The sequence below is a fragment of the Apus apus genome, chromosome 3, assembly GCF_020740795.1.
Source record: "Apus apus isolate bApuApu2 chromosome 3, bApuApu2.pri.cur, whole genome shotgun sequence".
Classification (NCBI taxonomy): Eukaryota; Metazoa; Chordata; class Aves; order Apodiformes; family Apodidae; genus Apus; species Apus apus.
Genome location: NC_067284.1, coordinates 86,869,158 through 86,889,574, shown reverse-complemented (window position 1 = coordinate 86,889,574; position 20,417 = coordinate 86,869,158). Strand labels below are relative to the sequence as shown.

The following is a 20,417-nucleotide window of genomic DNA, read 5'->3' as shown; positions in this document are numbered from 1 at the left end:
CTCATCTTACTTACAGTATAATAATGCTGAGCTCCATGTGAAGGGCAAAGTCTTTAATTCCCTTCTTTTATAGACATTACTCAAATGGAGGTCTTAGGGTTTAATTCAAATAAAAGATTTTCTATTGATGCTGAAACTGTCTGCTTCAATCTTGAAAGAGATTTTGAACTAGGAATAAGGCTGGTTTTTTCATCATCTCTCTAAGCAAAGATGAATTAAGTTGGGGGTTTTTTGCTAAGAAAGGTTAGATGGAGCTCAAATATTTTGTAGTTTATTCAGATAAGGGGAAGATGCAAATTTATGTCTGGCTCTGGTGACAGAAGAGGTTATCAAGGAAAAAAAGATAGGAAATTAGAGTAGCGTAGGTGGAAGTTACGTGATCATCAGCACTGTAGTGGGTTTTGTCTTCCATTGGAATGTCATTGGAATCCCTTGTTTATTGTGCAGTTGGAAGTGGTGTGTGCAACTTGCTCATAACATGCACTTCATCATCTTATGGGAAGTCTTATGCCTTGATTGGGACCACCTTAACTTAGAGATGTTAAAGCTGTTGCTATCAAGAGCTCTAGTGTAGTGGAGTTTTGCACTTGAAAGTGTAAGCAGTATTTTTAAATTGGCTGATTAAATTAATGATCCTGTCTATAAAGCAGTTAAAAGTCTTCCCACTCAACAGTGTGCACTTTTGTCTGTGACTCTGCCCTTTCAGGTGCTCAGGATTAGTACGAGCACTTAGTGCACATACATTCTTGTAGCTACACCTATTTTGCTCAGATGCTGTAATTTTCCCAATTACCTTTTGTAAATCTCTGCTCCAGCTTCCTATGTTAGTAGTAGAGAGGCTTTTAAGGGTGTCACCTTATGTTCATGGTCGAAAGCATCATGTTTACATTGTTATGTCAAGTACAGCCAAATATTACTCATGGGTTTAATGAAATCCGTAAGTGGTTGTGTGCTGGTTGTGTAATGCCAGGAGGAGGAGGCCAAGATTATTAGGGATTAAGGAAAGTGATATATTAAGACTGACTGTCTGCTTTACTCCATGTGCCTGGTATGCAGACAGGTTCTGCTTGGCCTCTCTGCCGGGGAGCTTCACATTTTTTTTCTTTTTTAGAAGCCCTGTAAATGCATTGCAGAAAAGATGCCTGGTATAGCCAAAAGCAGCCAAGTGGTTTAGAGAGTTTCTGAAAACTGCAGTGTACTGGGTTATGTGGGACACTTTGCTTGTCTGTGTCACTGCTCATAATCAGCTATTTTTCAAAAAGAAAGTGCTGCTTCTCTGTAGTTTGAAGACCTCCTCTAGATCCTTGGAGAGAACAGCACTGCAAAAACGCAAGGTAGTGCTATTTGCAGTTATCATTTGTAGAGTTGGTGCAGGAAGTCACTGCTTTATTTCATGTCATTTCAAGGTTGTTAAAAAATAGCTTGCATTGCTGAATATTCCACTTCTCATTGCTACTGCAATTTGAACTACTTTTAACCTTCAGTATATACCTTTAAGCTCTGCTTTGCTTTCTTTAAAATAGTCTGAAGGACTGATGTCTTAGCAGCCGTTTGTTCTTGTATGCTTTGTATGCTTGTATTCTGCTCTCTCTTTTATCTCTCTTAGTAGCCAGAGCCTACGGCAGCATTGAGGAGCAAATTCCTTTTTTTTTTTTTTTTCTTTTTCTTTCATTTTTCCCCCTGTGCTGCATTGCTGTGGTTTTGTTCCATAAAAAAGTTTTGAGCACAAACATATTCTCCATTAAATATTTGTATTTGTTGAAGTACAAAGGATATTTTATCCTCTGGCTGAGGGCTGTCTCTCTGTAAGTGCCTGGGTTCTTACTAATTAATATAGATTGACTAGCCAATGTGTTGAGCTGGAGAAAACATAATTAGCAATATTAAGACCTTTTGGAAAAAAAAAATTCTGGAGAGGTTAGAGTGATTCAAAGAAATCTTTGACCTTCTTGCATTTGTGACCTTCAATTAAAAAGCCAAAGCAGGTAACTCATTTAATATGATTTTTGGTTGCAATTCAGGGACTAAAACAGTAGGTATAATACTGAATACTTGAAAGTTCGTCCAAACAGCCACTGTGGGAGAACTTGAATAGCTATTGTGTATTTTAGAAGCCTTGATGCTGAACGGCTGTGGCACATGTCTGATGGTCTATGGATCATCCCTATTAACCATAAGGTATGCAATTTCACTTGTCTTATAGTTTATCTCCTCAGACAAAAAAACCTTTGAACTCTTCCTCCTTTTCATAGTGTAGGCATTAGGTGTTGTCAGTTATTGTTATGGAGCTTAGCCCCTGCATAAAACCTAATTGTTCATTGTTATTTGTCTTGGGTAGCTGTATAAACAGCTCATTTGGGGTCTTTTTGTTTTATCTAACAGTGACAAAATAAATCCTCCTTTCAGGAAAAATCTTGCTGCAGTTCCAGTAACAAGTCTGAACTCTACTGGTGCCTATGCACATGTCGAGTCTGGTTGCCTTGTTAGCGTATGTAATGGTTTCCAGATGATCTTTTGTGACTGCTGAAAATCCACAGAGGGCAAGCTGGACACACGGCTCTCCTTGATGTTCAAGCTTTGCTTTGTAAGGAGAAATGAGAAAAAGGAAATATTTCTCTTTTTTTTTGGAGGGGGTCTGAACAGATGGTCAACAGAGAATTAAAAGCTGCAAACAGGCCGAGGGGAAAACCAGGTAAGAGAGAACAAGAAAAAAGTGTAGGCAGATTGCTCTCTCTCCCTCTGCTTTCCCCTTAATTTCTTCCAAGTTGCTCAGTGAAGAATGGGAGGGAAATAGGTATGGAAAGTGAAACTTTCCCTTTTGTTTTGGAAAGGAGATGATACTTTCAATGCTAAGATACACAGGTAGATTATTGTGTAATATTCTGTGTGAACACTGACTTGGATGGCTGCACAGAAGCTTAGCAAAACAAGGGAGTCCTGTCAGCTTGATGGAGTGGGAAAGTAAAACTCAACTCTCACCTTACCTGTAGGAGAGTCCAGGAGCCTCCATCCCCTGAGGATGTTCTCAGTGCAGATCTCTAGCATCCTTACAGAAGTGGTGCTATGAAGTTACTCTGGAGCTAAAAATTGTGAAAGGTTTCACGTCTTAGCTAATTTTAAATAAAGTAAAGCCCATCTGGAATAAAGAAAACCATTCTGGGGGAAGTTGGCTTATTTATGTCAGCAGTGTAAAGCAAAGAGATACTGTGGGTTTGAGTTCAGATTTCTTTACAGTGAGAATGTTGTCATCCAGATCCAAGTGTGTGAAAAAGTAAGAATGGTTTTCTCCAGGTCTGAAGCCAATTAAAAGCTCCATTTTGTGCACCCCAAACATTTGTAGCTTTTGAATAATTTGTGGAGGAGTAATCCAGCTTGTGATAGGGCATCCCACCTGGCCTGTGGTTAGTGCAGAAGTGGTATGTTCAGGACAGAAGTTGAAGTTGGAAGGCCTCGGAGCTACTCAACAGACCCATGCCTGGAGAGGTAGTGGTCTGCACTGATCACTCTATAACCCACTTTACACTGGCTTTGATACAACAATTTGGAAAATTTCAGCTGAATTTTTTTAAAGGTAATTATTTACTGAAAGTATTTAGGAAGAAATTTGCTTCTTCCCCTCCTGGGTGTCTCCCACATGTAGCACAGGAGGAACCTGTGTGTCAGGTTTGCCAGATTTTACAGAAATCTGAAAGAAGCCAAGAAACCCTATAAAGGTATGGTAATTTCCTTCAATTTAGCCAGTTTAATCATCACAGAACTTGAAGGGTCACTTGTTTCTTTGCATGAAAAAGTACCATATGCAACAAAGAAGGTTTAAGAGGTAAATGTTGTGAATGCTTGTTTTTCAAATGTGCCTTTTTTATACAAGGGGGTTCCCCACACACACACCTTTTCTGCTCTGCAAACCTTTTATGCCATGCCCAGAGAGACAGAATTTTAAGTCATTACAGGCAGATCTGCTGGCAACTCCTGTCATTTGTCTTTATATCTACATTTGTGGGGGCACAATGTGATTTCTCTTTTAAAATCAGTGTTTTATATATACTGTATGTTTAGCTGTGAATTTTTTACATCAAAGGCAAGATATCACTTGACTTGTTGCAGGCTCAATCTCTTTGTTGCACCAAGGCCTAACAGTTAAGCCAAAAAATATGTTCAGGACCTTGTAGGCAGAGAGACAAGGAGACGGAGCATGTTTATTGACTGCTTCTGCTGTGTGTAAAACACTGCCATCTCTCCAAATGAGCTGATACTTGGCCTTCCTGGGCTCTCCTAAAGAGAGAAAGTTGGTTGTCTTGGGTATTGCAGTGTCTACACACTCAGCATGTCTGAGCTTAGACTGTGTTCTTCCTCCTGTACAAGATGTACCCACATTTGAAAGTTAACAGTAGACCTTCTGTATCAACAACCACAAAGGGAATTTCCTGAGGCAAATTAATTGTTCACTCTGTACTTTTCCTCTTTCCCTGTTTCAGTGCAAGCATACATGGGAAAATGCTGTGCTGTCCTGTGTTCTGCCAATTTTGTATTTCTTTATTACTCTTAATATATTTTTATTGCTTCTCATATTTTTACAAAGGTTGAGTGTACAAAGTGGCAGTATACTGTGAGTTTTTAAATGTAAGAGTGAGCAAAGTATGTTAAGACAGTGATGCTCAAGCTAGAACCTTTAGTTGTTTCTTTCTGTATATCAGAAAACTTGCCCTGTGGTATCAAAGCAGTTGACCTCTCGTGCTGGAGAGGCAACTGAAACTGATGGCAGAAATCTTCATATGGAAAAGGTGCAACATGTTGCATTCATCCCTCTGAGGGCTGTGAAAGCAGTGGAGTGGCATTTGACAATAGATCCCTGGAAGCTATGTGTCCTCTTGTGGGATAGGATTATGATAAGATCAAAATTACCAAATCATTGAATTGTCAGAGTTGGAAGGGACCTTTAGAAATCATCCAGTCCAACTCCCCTGCTAAAGCAGGATCCCCTAGAGCACATTGCTCAGGGCTGCATCCAGACGGGTCTTGAATAACCCCGGAGAAGGGGACTCCCCAACCTCCTGGGCAGCCTGTCCCAGGGCTCTGTCACCCTCACCTTAAAGAAGTTTTCCCTCATATTTAAATGGAACTTCTTATGTTCTAGCTTGTTCCTGTTGCTGCTCATCCTGTCAATGGGAACTTCTGAAAAGAGTCTGGCTCCATCCTACTTGCACCCACCCTTTAGATACTTACAGGTATTAATAAGGTCTCCCCTCAGCCTTCTCTTCTCCCAGCAGTTGCTGCAGTCACCCAGCAGTTGCTGCAAACTCTTCCATCCAGAGGGATTGAGGCTGCCTGGCAGTCCCGTTGTGTTCACACAACTCAGTCCCAGCAGAAGAATGGTGCATGAGCTACCTGCTGGTGGCATGCCACTGCAGAGCACAGCTTCGCATTTGTGTGGCAGGAGAGTATCCTATTCTCAAGTTCACCTGTTTTGTGGTTGAGTTATGGAATCATCTCCTGGTAGGAGATAGTATCTTCAATTCGATCATGTAAGATTGGGTTATGTCTTTATATGTGGGGCTTTAATTTCATAGATGTTCAGCACCACTTTTTGTCTTTTCAGTTCACCTTTGTGTTGTCTTCCTATTCACAGAGCAATCAATCCATTTAGACCCCTAAATTTTGGCCACCTCATCTGTGGTGGCAGTAATTTCCTCAAGCTAATTTTGTGCTGTTCTGCAGTGATATTTAGAGGTTCAGTACATTCTGTAGAACAAGCCACAACTGCTGGAAGAGACAAGTAGTAAGTACCTGTCTCTCTATTTACTGTGCTACTGGAAGACAATTAGTGAACCAGAATAGAACTTGGTTGCTTGACTTGACCCAGAAGGTTAGCTTTTTTGGAGTATTTGCATGTCTTTATTGAGCCATCTATTTTACTAACTTTAATCCCGGCCTTTTATATTCTTTTTAGTTGAGTTCCCTGGGAATGAAAGCATGGGAGAGAGGTTGTTGTTCTTTACACAGAGCTTGTTCTTTGTTTTTTTCCACTGACTGCAAGGTGCAAAATTCCTTACTATTTTATAATCCAAAATCTTGTTACTGAGGCTTGATAAATCATTTTGACATGTAGTTGAGCGGCTAAGCTGTCATCTCTGAAGTTGACTGGCTTTTCAGGTTAATGTTCAAATATATTGAAGCCTTTCTCAGTTTTTCAGACCACAGCTTCACACATTAATGCAACACATCTTCCATGAGAGAAAATATTAGATATTTTTACTGTGAGGGTGGTAAGAAACTCCTAACAGGTTGCCCAGAGAAGCTGTGGACTTCCCTGGAAGTGTTCAAGGCCAGGTTAGGTGGGGCTTGGAGCAATCCAGTGTAGTGGAATGTGTCCCTGCCCATGGCAGAGGATTTGGAATTAGATGATCAAAGTCCCTTCTGATACAAACCATTCTGTGATTGTCAACTAATAATGTTCTGCTTTTGCTTTTCTCTTAACATTAATAATCATGTCTACATTTAAAAAAAAAAAAAAGGCAAATGGACATTGGGTGTAGGGTATATCCAGACAGATGCTCAGTTTTACAAAGTTTTAAAAAATATTGATGATAGAGTGCAAAGCAGTTGTCATGGTCCATAGGTCTTTGTATGGTCAATTTGTGAGGACCAAGACTGAAGGGTAAAAATGATACACTTTCATGTGCAGGCTGAAATAATGTTTGTAAATAAAAGAAGTAGCATTAGTGCAGTGGGGCTGCTGTCACATGAGAAACTACACATGATGTTTTTTTAAAAGAAGAATATGTAGGTTAATTATTGGAAGATACTTCTGCAGCTTCTAAAATGGCAGATTTATGCTCTGTAACAGCTAAAAGTCCACCACCACAGGAACTCACTGTTGTTCTTCAGCTCCATCTGACCAGAATTCATTCCAAGACTGGACTTTGCTACTGTGAAGAGGAAGAAAAAGATATGTTAACAGAAAGAAATGCTGAATCACTTTTCTCCAATTAAAGCTTCACAAGAAAAGTCTATTTTTAATCTTAGCAAATACCCTGGTGTTTGATCTTCTGTGAGTATTTCTACTTTATTTTAATAACTACCCTCAAGTCCAAGAAGAGCTAAGCAGAGAACAGATGAAAAAGAAATCCCATTCACTTAAATAAAAAATTAACCATTTGGCATGTTTATTCAGAAAATAATTGAATAAATTATTATTACTTTTTTTTTTTTCCCCTCTGTCATCCAGTATTTTCTTAGCTAGCTTTTCTGCTTTGAAGTGATGGTGAATAGATTCATTAAATTAGAACAAAAAAATCTGCTAATTTGTGGCTTATCTTTTCTTTCAAATGGATGATCTGAAAGGCTGAAAATATTTATGTATTTATTGTGGTGCTGCTTGCAGTTTGTTACGAGGGAGGTAACCTCCATCAGATTTTTAAGCAGTATTTTCTTTCTAGCAAAATCTCCGGGTCTCAGGTCTTCTAGTTCCATACAGAAGGTGCCAAGGAGACAAAACTGGTTTGGGTAGCCTTCTCTTTCAGCAGCAAATTTTGCATTTGTTTTAATGTAGTTAAAGCATTCGACAGGAGTGAGTGGGATTTAGTGATGTGAGGTGATTTCCAAATGAGTGTTAAGCTTTTTAACTGACCTACTTTTGACTGGTGGTGTATTCTTGTTCATTACTTTTTGTCATTGAATAATGCTGATATATTAAGCAGTGTGCTTCAAGGACATTGTAAAATTGTGTGTAGGGGCAGGACTGAACTGTGAAAGTGTGAATTACTCTATCAGATCATACCCAATTAAAAACTGACAAGCACAGCAGGGGAGATTGAAAGCAAGGTTTGTCTTTCATGTAACATAAGAAGTCACTATATCGGTTAGAAATAAAGTGAGTGTGAAGCAAATTCTCCACCTCTTCTTATCCCTCTCAAGAAACTAATACTATCTGCTGACTTCATTATCTGAAAGTATAGGTCCCTGAATTCTAACAACTCACACTGAAGGGAGAAGGGGAGGTACAGCAGCCATGCACCTGTACATGTTATCAAAGCATGCACTGGACCTCCAGTCAGTGCACTGGGGATCAACAGACTGGGAGTCTGGAAAAAGTGGTGGTAGTTTGTATAAAACTGTAGTGTGTCACTAAAGGAAGACTTGCAGTCTTGCAGGCTCTTCACAGTTCCACAGGAAGCACAGGAGTAAAAGCATGGTAAGGAAGTCAGGAACTTCTGCCTAGTCCTGTAGTTATCGAGCTGCTACAGACTAAGGAAACTTATTTAGTCTCCAGTGCAGTTGCAAAAATCCTTGTATAAGCTTTTGCTTAACAGCCACCAGCACTCTTCTAGTGGTGAGCTGGGTCTGCGAGTTTAAATGATTGCAGTTGTCTGTGTATGATATAATCTTCCAGTAATCTTGCTGGGTCAAGTTGTGTTATAGAACCTGTTCTGACGGTGAACTGGGATTAAAGGTGTTCTAGACAAAATTGTCCTGCTTTCCAGAGTGCCACGATTGTGGTAGGGTTTCAGTTTGTTTGTTTTGTTTGGGATTATTTGGGTTTTTTGTTGGTTGTTTTTGTTTGTTTGTTTTTGTTTTGTTTGTTTGGGGGGTTTCTTGGGGGGGTGGTTTGGTGTGGTGTTTTTGGTGTTTTGTTTGTTTGTTCCTATTCTGATAAACTCTCTTGTAAAGTAAACCAAAACAAAACACAAAAACAAAACAAAATTTGCAAAATATGTCCTATATTTGCTATTGGGATATATACTGCTCCAGTGAGGTGTGACTGCTCTCTCATGGAGTGAACAGCACCTTCTGCAGACATTTGATGTTATAGTGACCCTGATGCTTGCTGCTAATGATAATACCTAACTGATTTCATTTAGAGAACTCCTGTGTCTGTGTGTGTGAACACAACTTCAGCACAGCTGCTTTGGTTAACGCCAAGGTTTCAGATTAGGCTTTAGTGTGAAGAAAAAAAAAACACTAAAAAAATTAAACAGGGAAAGTGAGAAATATGTGAAGCACTTGATACGTGTCAGGTGTGCTTGGAGGCATTGTGTTGTAGGGGAGATGAATGGGCAAATTCACAGGGTCCCTGATCCGTGTAGCAAGCTTTGCCCATAAAAATAGTGGTACTCTGTAGAATGCATTTTTGTATTAAAATATATATTTGACATACAACAAGTTAAGAGTTTAAGCAACTGATTAGCAGTCTTAATAGACTTGGAGTCAGCAAGCAGTTGTTGGGGGGAGGGGAAAAAAGTTGTTATAATGTGAAAATTATTATTCTCTAAAGGCCTCAATTTTCCCAGAGGAGATTTACTTTTCCCCCCATTTGTACCAGTGATTGAGTTCCAAAGCTCATCCAAAAGAATGGCTTTATTATGGAGTGTTGTGATGAGTCATTTATTTCAGTTTCTTCTGAGTGCAGAAGTTGTAGAGACTCATGTTTAGGCGATATCTAGGTGTCAAGTTGGAAAACAATAAAAAATACTCCAGAAAACCAAACCACAATAAACCCTCTCAAGTCTCATAATAGACTTGACTGGTAATTCTTCCCATTCCATAGTGTTTCAGTTCTATCAGAAGTTTGATACAAGATTCATGTTTTAAAGGACTCCTGTGCATGGACTGATTAATTAGTTAGGCTTGTTTGCATCTCTTGAAGCTAAGGGGAAGGACCTAGCAGTGTGGGGTTTTTTGTTGCTTGTTTTGTTGTTTGTTTTGTTTTTTGAGGGAGTGGGGTGTTGTTTGTTGGTTTGTTTTACATGTTTTGTTTGGTTCTTTTGGGCTTTTTTTAGGTTTGGGAGTTTTTTTGTTGTTTTGTTGTTTGTGGGTTGTTTTTTGTTTGTTTGTTTTAGGGTTTTTTTGGGTTTCTTCTTTTTTTCCAAGAGTAAACTTCTATGAACTGTGCCATTTTTAGTGTGTTGGTGTCACCGTTTTTTTGGCACAAGGTTAATGCATGAATTACTAGATATATTAATGCAATACAAATACAATAAACTCACAAACAAAAAAAGGGAGAAGATTTAATGTGGAAAAGATTAATGGAATTCTCATGTCTAACTGATATATGTAAAATTTGTGGGTAAGAGATGAGTTGATTTAAAAAAAAAATACACACCTGTACAGTTATAAAATTACCTAATTTTGGCTTTTATTTTGCAGTGACCAGTGTAAAAGAAAACGCTGAAAAGTACATGGAGATGCTGGAGGATAAACTACATAGGTAAGGATTGTTAATGCAGCATTGACATGCATAAAGAAATTAGGGAATGTTTTGGAACTTGCAGTAGAATAATACCAAAAATAGTTCAAAGATGGAAATCCTCTGAGTGTTATTGTAAAGACCTTTACTCATGGTTATTTTCGTAGAATCACAGAATGGTTAAAGTTGGAAGGGACCTTAAAGATCATCAAGTTCCAGCCTCCCTGCTGTGAGCAGGAACACCTCATGTTAGACCAGGCTGCACAAGCCTTATCCAACCTGGCCTTAAACACCCCCAGGGAGGGGGCATAAACAACCTCCCTAGGCAACCTATTCCAGCACCTTATTACCCTCGTGGTGAAGAATTTCCTCCAGATATCTAACCTAGATATCCCTTCTTTCAGTTTAAATCCATTACCCCTTGTCCTATCCCTGCCCTCTCTGGTGAAAAGCCCCTCCCCAGCTTTCCTGTAGGTCCCTTCAGGTGCTGGAAGGCCACTATTTTCAGCAGCTTTGCCTCCAGCCTGCCAAAGGATGCAGGGAAAAGAAAGCATTGGTGTATGTGGGATCTGCCAGTGTGTAGTACTGCTCTGGAGCAGGGTTGGTATGGCCAGAGAAAAGATGCTGTGTGCAGTGGGTGTGCATCACTCCAGCTCCACCTGCAAGTGCTGTAAGCTGTGGTGTGAGCTCTTGAACATCCAGAAGTACTGGGGGTGTCACACCTGGTTGAAAAATCACCCCTCTGTTCCTACGCAAAACCCAACTCTGAACAGAGCTGAGGGATCCCTCACGAGAATTGTTGGCATCTTTAACAAGACTCTTTATATAACAGCTTTGAAATAATGCCATTTTGGAGGATTGTGGAAAGCAAATAGAAACCAAGACAACAATGGAGATATTTTAAGACCTGAATCCTAATGCAGAATATACTTATTTTTATGCCTTTTTTTTTTTTTTTTTTTTAACCAAATGCTAGCATTTATATTTCCTTGTCTTGCTGTGTGAAGGAGCCTGTAGATCACCCTCGAGTTTTAGGCTGTTCCTTGAAATATAGTTAGTAAATCTTGCTCTGTTTTTGTAATGGAATATTCTATTTTAGTGGACTTGAACAAGTATCTTTATATTGGAAAAAGATTTCATAGGAAGTAATTAGAGTTTGTATCTTAATTAAAATGCACTGCTCTATATTTTGGAAGCATTTTTAAATGAGCTATAGTTGACCATTTGAAATTTTCCTTAGGACATGTAAGAGTTGTTGAATATTGTAATATAATTGGTTGCTTCTGTATGCAAGAGCTGTCTTCCTCAGTACCGCATATACGTGGGTCTCTTTCAGTCTAGGTTCTCCAATGCAACCAATGTACAGGCTTCAAAATCTTGTTGTTAAGTGTTCTTCCTAGCCTGTACTGGGGGCACCAATGCATGAAGTCCAGGTATATTGCTGCAGCCAAACCGGTGCATTTAACGTGCACTTCAGAGCTTGCCATCAGCTTCTCTGTCTCTAACAGACTGTTGTGGTGTTGCCAACCTTCTAAAATTTCCAATAAAAAATCCCCAACAGAAACAAAACCCCCTAGAACTCGCCAAATAAACCCCAACCTTCATGCCCCCCAAAACACCCCAGCCAACTGAACAAACCACTTCAGTGCTGTTCAGGCCCCCAGAGATCAAAGATTCTGTCCTGAACTAGTGAGTTTTGCAATTTGTCCAAATGATATTATTCTAAAAATAGTTTATCCCAAGTAATTAAAGGCTAAGAATTGCTTTCAATATTGGTGGGAAGAAACAATCTCTAATGGTTTTACTAGCAAGAAGTCCTCAAGATACTACATATTTAAAATCTTTTTATATATATGCCAATAAAGTGGTTATAGATACTTGGTTTTAAAGGTTCTTTGGAATTTAAGTAATTAACTCTGCCTGCTTTACATATTGAGTAATTTTTAAAAGTAAGCAAGAGCCCAAGAGGCTTTTTTTTTGTTTGTTTCCTCTTAAGGAAGTAACTTGAGAGACTGTTTCTCTTTTTTTCCATCTTCATATAGATCGCCCAGTTGCTCCTTATACTTCATAACCTAAAGAAAGGCTCTCTAAGGAAAGTTTAAAGAGTGTTTTAAGTTTGTATCGTAGACAGAGGTAAAATTTGGATCCAATTAATGGATGCACTTTTTGGATGCCTTTGAAACTAATAGACGACACAGTCTGTGCAGCATGAATTCAAATAAGCTTCTAAAGTTTTTCTTCACATGCAACATATAATTTTGCAGGGTTATGTTTCCAGTAGTAACAACCAAGTTTCAAACCTATTAAATTTAAGATAAAGCTTCAAAATAAGGTTGAACTGTTAGAAATGTAATTTTTGACCACTTTTATAGTAGAATTAATGAAGAAAACTCAGATCAAAAGAGCTTTAATGAATTTTAAAGAAATACCAGTTTTATAAATTAATATGTTTCTCCCCACTCCTTTTATTTTCTTAAGATAAGTCTGGAATTTATTCCTCTTGTAATTTTTGGTGGTTGTTCTTTTCTGGGGGGAAAGGGAAAAAACCTAGCTTATTCACTGAAGTGTCTTTCTTTTTGGTTTTGATTTTTAACTTTTTTTTCAGCAAACACGGTACTTTTGACTGCAGCCTACAAAATGTTCTTAAGTAGCTTAATAGAATGTTAATCTGTTTGATTCAGGACAGTACACTTTTAATAGCCTTGCATTGGCAAAAAAGGAAATAGGTTCAGTATGTAATAATTTCACCCCAAAGAAGGCTAACCACCCACTAAATATACAGATTACTTGACACTGTTTTTAACTTGTAAAATATAGCTTGTATTTTCAACAGTGGATTTACAGTTGTTGAAGACAGGATCTTTCAAGAAAAGAATAAATAAATAAATAGCATGTTTAATAATCCTGCAGACTCTTTTCCAAGCCACTCCTAGAGTTTATACATTAAATCACTAGCTGTTCTTTGGAGAGTCTAAATACTATTGCTATTGCTTCCATGATAGACCTTGCAAATTGCTTGCCTTTTGTTAGTAAAAAGGAGTCAGAGTGCAAAAGTGGTCAAATTTAGGAAGATGAAGCTATGTTCAGTAAGCACATCTGTCTGTATGAATATCTGAAGTGCAAGAAGTTTTTCTTATATAACTTCCAGCTCGTCACTTGAGCTATTTAAAAACATTGTACAGGATAAATTTACTGTAGTTATCTGATCTAGCTCATTGAAAGTCAGCTGAGCATGTTCTTATGGGACCCTTGTTCTTTCACAGAAAGTACATTTCTTCATCTCACTTCTTTCCACTCCAAGTGAAAGCTCTGCTGGGGCTTTCTATCATTACCATGACTAAAGTGAGCTTCAACAATCCAGCTCTTTCAAGAACCACCAAGTTCTGCCATAAGAGATCTTAAGGCATGCAAATGGTTGAGGGTCATTAATTGAGCCCAGGAAAGAGGACTATAAAGCCATAAGGGAAGAAGCTTACTGAAGGGAAAAATAAATTAATAAAAAGGAGTAAAAAGGAAAGTGGCTTCATCCTGCCTCAAACGAGGACAGTAAGAAACTTTGATACGTATTTCTGCATGAAAAGCCATTGTTTTCTGAGTTATTTGCTAGCTCTTGCAAATCTCAGTGAAAGTCATGACAGGAGCAATTGTGTGTCTGTCACATTTCTCATACACCCTGTGTCTCATTAAATCTCTGTCCTAGCTTCAGTCTATCTCCCTTCCATTGCAGAGGGGGTTGTGAGAATGCATGTGCATGGCAAGATTGATCTGTGTGAAAATTTTATTTGATAGCTGGAGAAACAAAAACAAATGTATGGAACTAGATAAAATAATAAAAAAAATAAAGTAAATATTTCAGACCAGTGCCTTTGCAGAAGTTAGTAAATATACCACAGCAAATACAGTTATCTTATAAAGTCCCGTGCAAAACCAGGAATTAAGTTACATCACTGAAACATGCAGCAAAAGACTTTGGTTCTTTCAGCTCAGTTTTACCTTTGGAGACACTGCCGTGCTATTCTTGCACTAGTTGAGGGAAATAAGCCATTTTATTTAAAATATATATATATACACTTCTCTTTCTATACATTTTATTTTATTTCTTTATGCTAAAGAAAACTACAATTAAATTAATGCTGCAAATCAGTTTAATGAGATTTAGGATGAAATAACAATGCTTTTTTTTTTTTTTTTTTTCAAGCATTCGTCTACTGTATATCCATAGAAATGTATTTGGAATACATTGCCATTGTGAAACTTATTAGAAACTGATAATCTGTGAAAGTCTGCACTCTTAAGCAGGCTGAGTAAATGCAGTGGAATTGTTAGAAAGGAGTGTCATCTGAAGATTTCTTTGTATCCTATGAATGATTGATATTTGCCCAAAGAACTGGGGTTTTGGCATACAAAATATTTCCTGCATGGTGTTGCATGTTAACATGAAAGGTTTTGCCTGTGAACCATGGCCTGAGCAATTAATGGTAGATGTGTTATTCAGTGCAGGAGTTTATCACAAGTGAAAATACATCTCTAGGGGGAAGAAGGCAGAGGGCAAATAAGACATCAGGAGAAGCTACAGTTCTTGGGATATTCATTTTTCTGCACATACTCAGAATGTAAGAGCCAGACCAATCATGGAGAGTTGAATCTCAAGGCAGCGGAAACCCAGAAGGAGCTGTCTTCATTGATAATGAAAGTTTTATGTTTAAATGCTTCTCTAGACTGTAATGATTTTCTGCAGTGAGGTGATGTCCCTTTTTCCAAATCGAGCTTTTTAGCCTCCTGCACCCACCCAGGGCCCTGTTTGAAGTCTTGACACTGTGCTGTTGAAGAGCCACATGTGGTATCCAAGCCGACAAGTACGAGCTTGCAGACATCAAGCATTTTAGTGACAAAGCCCCTCTGTGGCTCTCTACAGACTTATCTTCTGTAAGGGTAAGATTTCATCTTAGGCTGTTGGTGTCTTGTGTGTCATTGTGTAGAAAGCCTGGTGTCTGTGAGAGGAGAACTGCTGTGCTACGCCTGCTGAGTAAGGCTTTCCAAAAGCTTTTCCCTCTCCTTTAGGCAGCCGCGCAGGTGTCCTTGGGAGTGCCAGATGGCCTGTGGTAATTCTGTGTAACCTGTGACCCGCCTCAGTTGCACTGAGGGCTGTTTCAGCTGCTGGTAGTATCTTAAGTGTGCACAGATAGGACTGAAATGCCATCTTTACCTACCTCCCCCCAAGACTATGTGTTTTCTGCTGTGCTTCCAAGAGAGCCCACAGCCCTGTTCCTTGCTTGATAATGGTCTGATCTTATTTTGCTTACCACCAGTAAGAAGTGTTAAGGAGTGCTGCAGGAGTGTTAAGTGTAGGCCTGATGAAATACTAGATTCTTCTAGTGACTCATTTAATCCCTTTCTTCTTCCCAGCTGGTCTAAGTCACACACAGCTGTGAGAGCATTACCTCTGAAATTGTGAGCAGCAGACACTTTCTATGCGCTGATGCATTCCTTTATATCTCATGGCCCACATGGTGATGGCTTCTAAATCCCTTATCATAACTGCCTCAGGCTGGAAACAAATTTTTTGTCCCAGCTGATGTAAAGATGACATTTCTGGAGCCGAGGGAATTTAATGTGATTGTACTGTTTTCCAGACCTCAAAAGATTATGCTGTGACTTCCAGTCATCACAAAACTGGGGCTTTTTAGTTATTTTTTCTACTTGCCAAATAGGAATAATGAAATTATTTTTGGGAAATACTATAGTTCAAGAATAACCGGTGATAATTACACAAAGGTGTTTTATTGAGCTATTTTATGTGTTAATCTGCAAGAATGGGAAAATGAATAAATGTATCTGCTGGTAAGATGTAATATTGCAGTGAGTGTGTTTTGCCATTGTTGAATGATACAGCCCCTGGTAGCTTTGGAAATGCATGCAAAACCTTTCTTCTTTAATTGACTCTTTGTCGCTCTTTATCTTGGTCCATTTTCTTTTCAACTATATTTGTCCTCATGTTAATGGTGGCTTTTTTTCAACTCATAGATGCACAGTGCAGGGAGAACAGTGGAGTCTTACACTGATGTAAGGTGTGCTCATCTGTGTGGTTCCTCATTCTCTGAAGTGTGGAGGGCATTGTGTATTTAGGACAACTTGTGTATACTGAAAAAGCAGAAGTCAAGCCCAAGCTGTGTTTTACCCAATGTCATGCATCTGTGAATTTTAATTTTTTTAAGGGTTTCAATCAAATGTAACTTGACTAGTTCAGAACAGATGTGGCTGCAACTGGGTTGCTCAGGCTGCTAGTGCATGCATGCATTCTGCGTCAGAAATTTGTGATTTTCTCAGGCAGGCAGTGCTTTTAGTGGATTTGAAGGTGTAGTCTTCACCAATCTCCATTTCTTTTGATGAGACTTCCAAGGTTCTGAGAGTTCCATGCCATAGGAAAGTCAGGATTAATTGCTACCACATCATGTTCTAGTTTACTTGAAAATGATCAGTCTTAAAACAGTAAACGGTGTTAAAACAGTTATTCTCTTTCCCTGTTATTTGTCCTACTAGTTTACATACCATGGGTATCCTTTGTAGCATACTATGTTTCAGAAATGTTTCTGGGAGGAAAGCTGGGCGGGAATGCTCTCAATAGCATGGCACACCAAAGGGAGGGTCTTAAAGCTGTTGTAAGATGGTCTTGGGGCACATAAAAAGGCCTGAGTGTCCTTGTGGACGCGTAGGTCCCTTTCCCATCTGGTTACGACTTCTGTTCCTATCTGTATGGGATTTTTATATATATATATATTTATTTTATTTTTTTTATTTTCTTTTTAATATAACATTGAGCCTATAGGGCTAGTTTCCCAAAATGTGTTGTTTGCCCATGAGTTCAAGGTGTTGCTAATGAGTGATCCTTATTGCTTATGAGTGATCTCCCTGAAAAACTGCCTTTGGATGTCAGTTGTGTTGCCTGGCCTTGCAACAAAGGGTTGCAGGACTAGGCCTCATGTGTTTATCTTAAATACTGAAAAATTGGAACATGGTTAGAAGCTGATGCCACTGAAAGTGAATATGGAAAATACCTACCACATTCACAAAACTGCAAGAATTTTTTGCACATTTCTGTGACATCTGAAGGCATTCTGCCTCAACTGTGGTTTGCTGTTCTTCGGAGTAAACCAGTCTCTTTCAAACATCCTGCGTAATTTTGCCATATTGATGGGTTCCCAAGGAGCTTTCAACCACCACCATCAACAAAAATGTTGTCTGGATTCAGGAATGATGAAAAAGCATTGCAGTGTCACCAAACCCACATGGGGACGATCAAGGACTTTACTTTGGGTAATCCTCCTTGTTGTGAACAAGACTTTCACTTTGTTGCAGGTAGCTTGTTCTTTAGTCTACATGAGGAAAACTGTAATGAAAACAAGATTGTTGTTTCTTAAAGGCTCATGTTTTTCTGATACTCTTTTCAAGCCTGAAAACAGAAACTTATGTCGTAGCACTTTGCAGTGTAAAGGTTATGATATGAGTTGAAGGATTATCACTTCAGCTATGTAACTGGTAATGAGAACACAGGAACCTGTGAACAAAAGTAGCATTTTAAATAGTTTTCTATAAGGGAGGGAAATAGTACAAAACCAGCATGTATATGCAGAGTTGCTCCCACACAATATTCAGAAACAGTATTCAACTTTTTTACTATGCAACTGATCTTTTGCTTTGGTACTATTGTGGTGAGGGAAAGTTTACTTGCCCAAAATATTAGTGAATAAAAGGAGCTGTGAATAATCAAAAGCAAACTGCGAAGTGTGCTAGTTAAGGAACAGCAGATTATTTTCAAGATATCTTAGATTGCATGACCACTGTGCAGATTCTCATTAAATGTTCTTATTGTCTTCACAACCATTTGCGCTATGTTTGAAAATGTGTACAGTGTCCTGACAGATTGTAGTGTCTTGGAAGCTCTCAGTAAATTTAAAATTAAATAATCTCACAAGAAATTTGATGGTATTATGTAATGAAAATGGATTAGCCTAGACTAACTGGATCTGGAGGAACGGGGGGAATCTTTGCTTTTCCTTTGTATCCTGGCTGTGGAAAGTGTAGCTAATGTTCACCAAGGGGTGGAAACTGAGTCAAATGAGAAAATACAAAAAAAACCCAACCAAAATATCCCCCTCTTGTTTCTGTGTGAAGCCTCCACAAAATAGGAGGTAATTGCATTGGTGGAACTCACTCTGTCTTCTGTGGCAATAGCAAGGATCTTCTGAGTCTGCACTGATGAAATGAATACTTGCTGCAAGGGAAGGAGGACTTCATTTTAATTCCCGAGGAACCATCTGCTGGCTGAAGGTGTTGGGGGAGATTTTTGCAGAAAGGGAGGGATATGATGCGGAGGCTTTTAGGTCCAGCAGTTGTCTGGCTGAAGGGGATGTATTATTTTTCACTTTAAGTTTTAGTAGAGAGTCAGTGTTGCACCAATTTATACTTGGTATATATTGTGCCCTGAATGTTTTTCAAAGACTTCTTTGTTTGGCTTCTGTATGAGACTGTAAGGAGTGAAGAAGAATAACAAACTTAGCAATTTTTATTGTCTTTTTCTTTTTTTGGCATTTTGCCTGTTCAGGGATGCTGGGTCACAAATATTGGTTTATATTTTTTTCCTGTTTATTTGAGAAATGGGGGAACTGTGACACATGACTGTACTCTTTTATGAAAAGTAGGGGAAAGCTTTGTTCTTTTAAAATCTAATCTCAGCACTGAAACTAGATCTTTATATAAAAAGAAAAAAAAAAAAAAAAGAGGTCAGATTTGGGGCTAGGTTCCCGTGTCTCTTAAAGCCTTAGAAAAAGCAAAGCACATGGTCACACAGCCTTTAGTAACTCTCTGTCCATATTAATTCAGGTTTCATCCAGGCAAGGGCTTTTTTTAAATTCCTGAATTAGCTTCAGTAGTCAGTGTGCAGCGTTGACAAAGACAAGGCGACAGGAGATTTTGCTGCTTATTCATGGAAAAGCTTGCTCCCCCAACCCCCCCCTTCCCTCCAGGCTCTTTGTCTTCCATTCATTTTAGCAAAAATCATCAGTAGGCAAAGCTGGGTCTCCCCTTCTAAAAACAGAAAGTGTTGCCCTTGCTTAAAAAATGCGCTGAAAGTTCACAGCCTCTCAGGCTGGTTAGTAATTGTGTGTTTTGTTAGGATCTTTTCTTATTCTATATACCTTTTTCTTACACTGCATTGTTCTAGTGCTGGTCAGTCATGCCTGCAAAGCTGGAGTTCAGCACTGCTGAAACTCATTAATGTCATGGTAGTCCTCTGCACTGCAAACTCTTGCCTCATCAAGAATGTGTCATTCTACATCACTTTGCTGCTTTGGTGTGCTGAGATTTCCCTATTTTGGAGCAGAAGTAATGTTTTCCTTATTATTATTATTTTTTCAATCACTTGTTCTCTTCCTTGTTTTCTCATCTCTATTTGATTGAATTACATGAATTTTACTAAGAGTCTGAAATTCATATTAATTTTTTCTTGTTTGTTAATCAGTGATATTTGTGAGTGCAAAGAGGATCCCATTTTGTGAGCTGTGAATGTCTAACATGACTGACATCAGTCATACGGGCATCCTGTTCACTGAGAGTAGATTGCGTGGCTTTTTGACCTGGAAGTCTGTGTGTATTTTTTCTGATAGATAACCTATGCAAATATATGCTTGTATTAATGCAGGGAAGGTTGATACAATAAGCTTTGGTTATTTGCTTGTAATAGTTTTCTGTTTCCTATGCAAAAATGCTTCAGATGCTCCATCGTGCTTAAGACAGAGCGTTCAGCCCTTGACCTCATCCTAGGATTTTCAGAGCATGTTTGAAGATAAGGTCCAAGACCATCAACAGGAGGATGTGTTTGCAGTGTGTTATAGCTGCTGAGGAATGACCTTTGGATACTCTGTCAAGCTAAAGGCCAATGGTTTCATCATCCCATCCAGATAATTGAGAAAAAGTGCAACAGGCGGGGCTAGCATTATTTGCAGATGTTTAGTAAGAGCTTAGTGTCAGGTGAGAGGCCCTCTAGAAACTAGGGGCTGAGTTTGAAAAACTGATAAAAAGACATCCACTTAAGCGGAAAACGGTTCTTGGGACTTTTCCCAGTCTTTTATTTTTACTGAGAAAAAGATGAGTGTGTCTTGGCTGTAAACTCTTCAAACTGCTTTTCTTTGCCCATCAGCATCGTCTGTTCCTTGCTCAGCTCTGCCCTGCTGTTGTC

The 20,417-nt window shown here is 38.8% G+C and overlaps 1 protein-coding gene across 1 annotated transcript in view; it reads left to right on the top strand.

Moving 5' to 3' along the window:
• Nucleotides 1-20,417, top strand: part of DISC1 (DISC1 scaffold protein) — a 187,741-nt gene that overhangs the window by 142,087 nt on the left and 25,237 nt on the right. Inside the window, exon 10 of the mRNA XM_051613527.1 lies at nucleotides 10,144-10,204. Within this exon, the coding sequence (XP_051469487.1) occupies nucleotides 10,144-10,204 (61 nt within the window). The remainder of the gene's footprint in view (nucleotides 1-10,143; nucleotides 10,205-20,417) is intronic.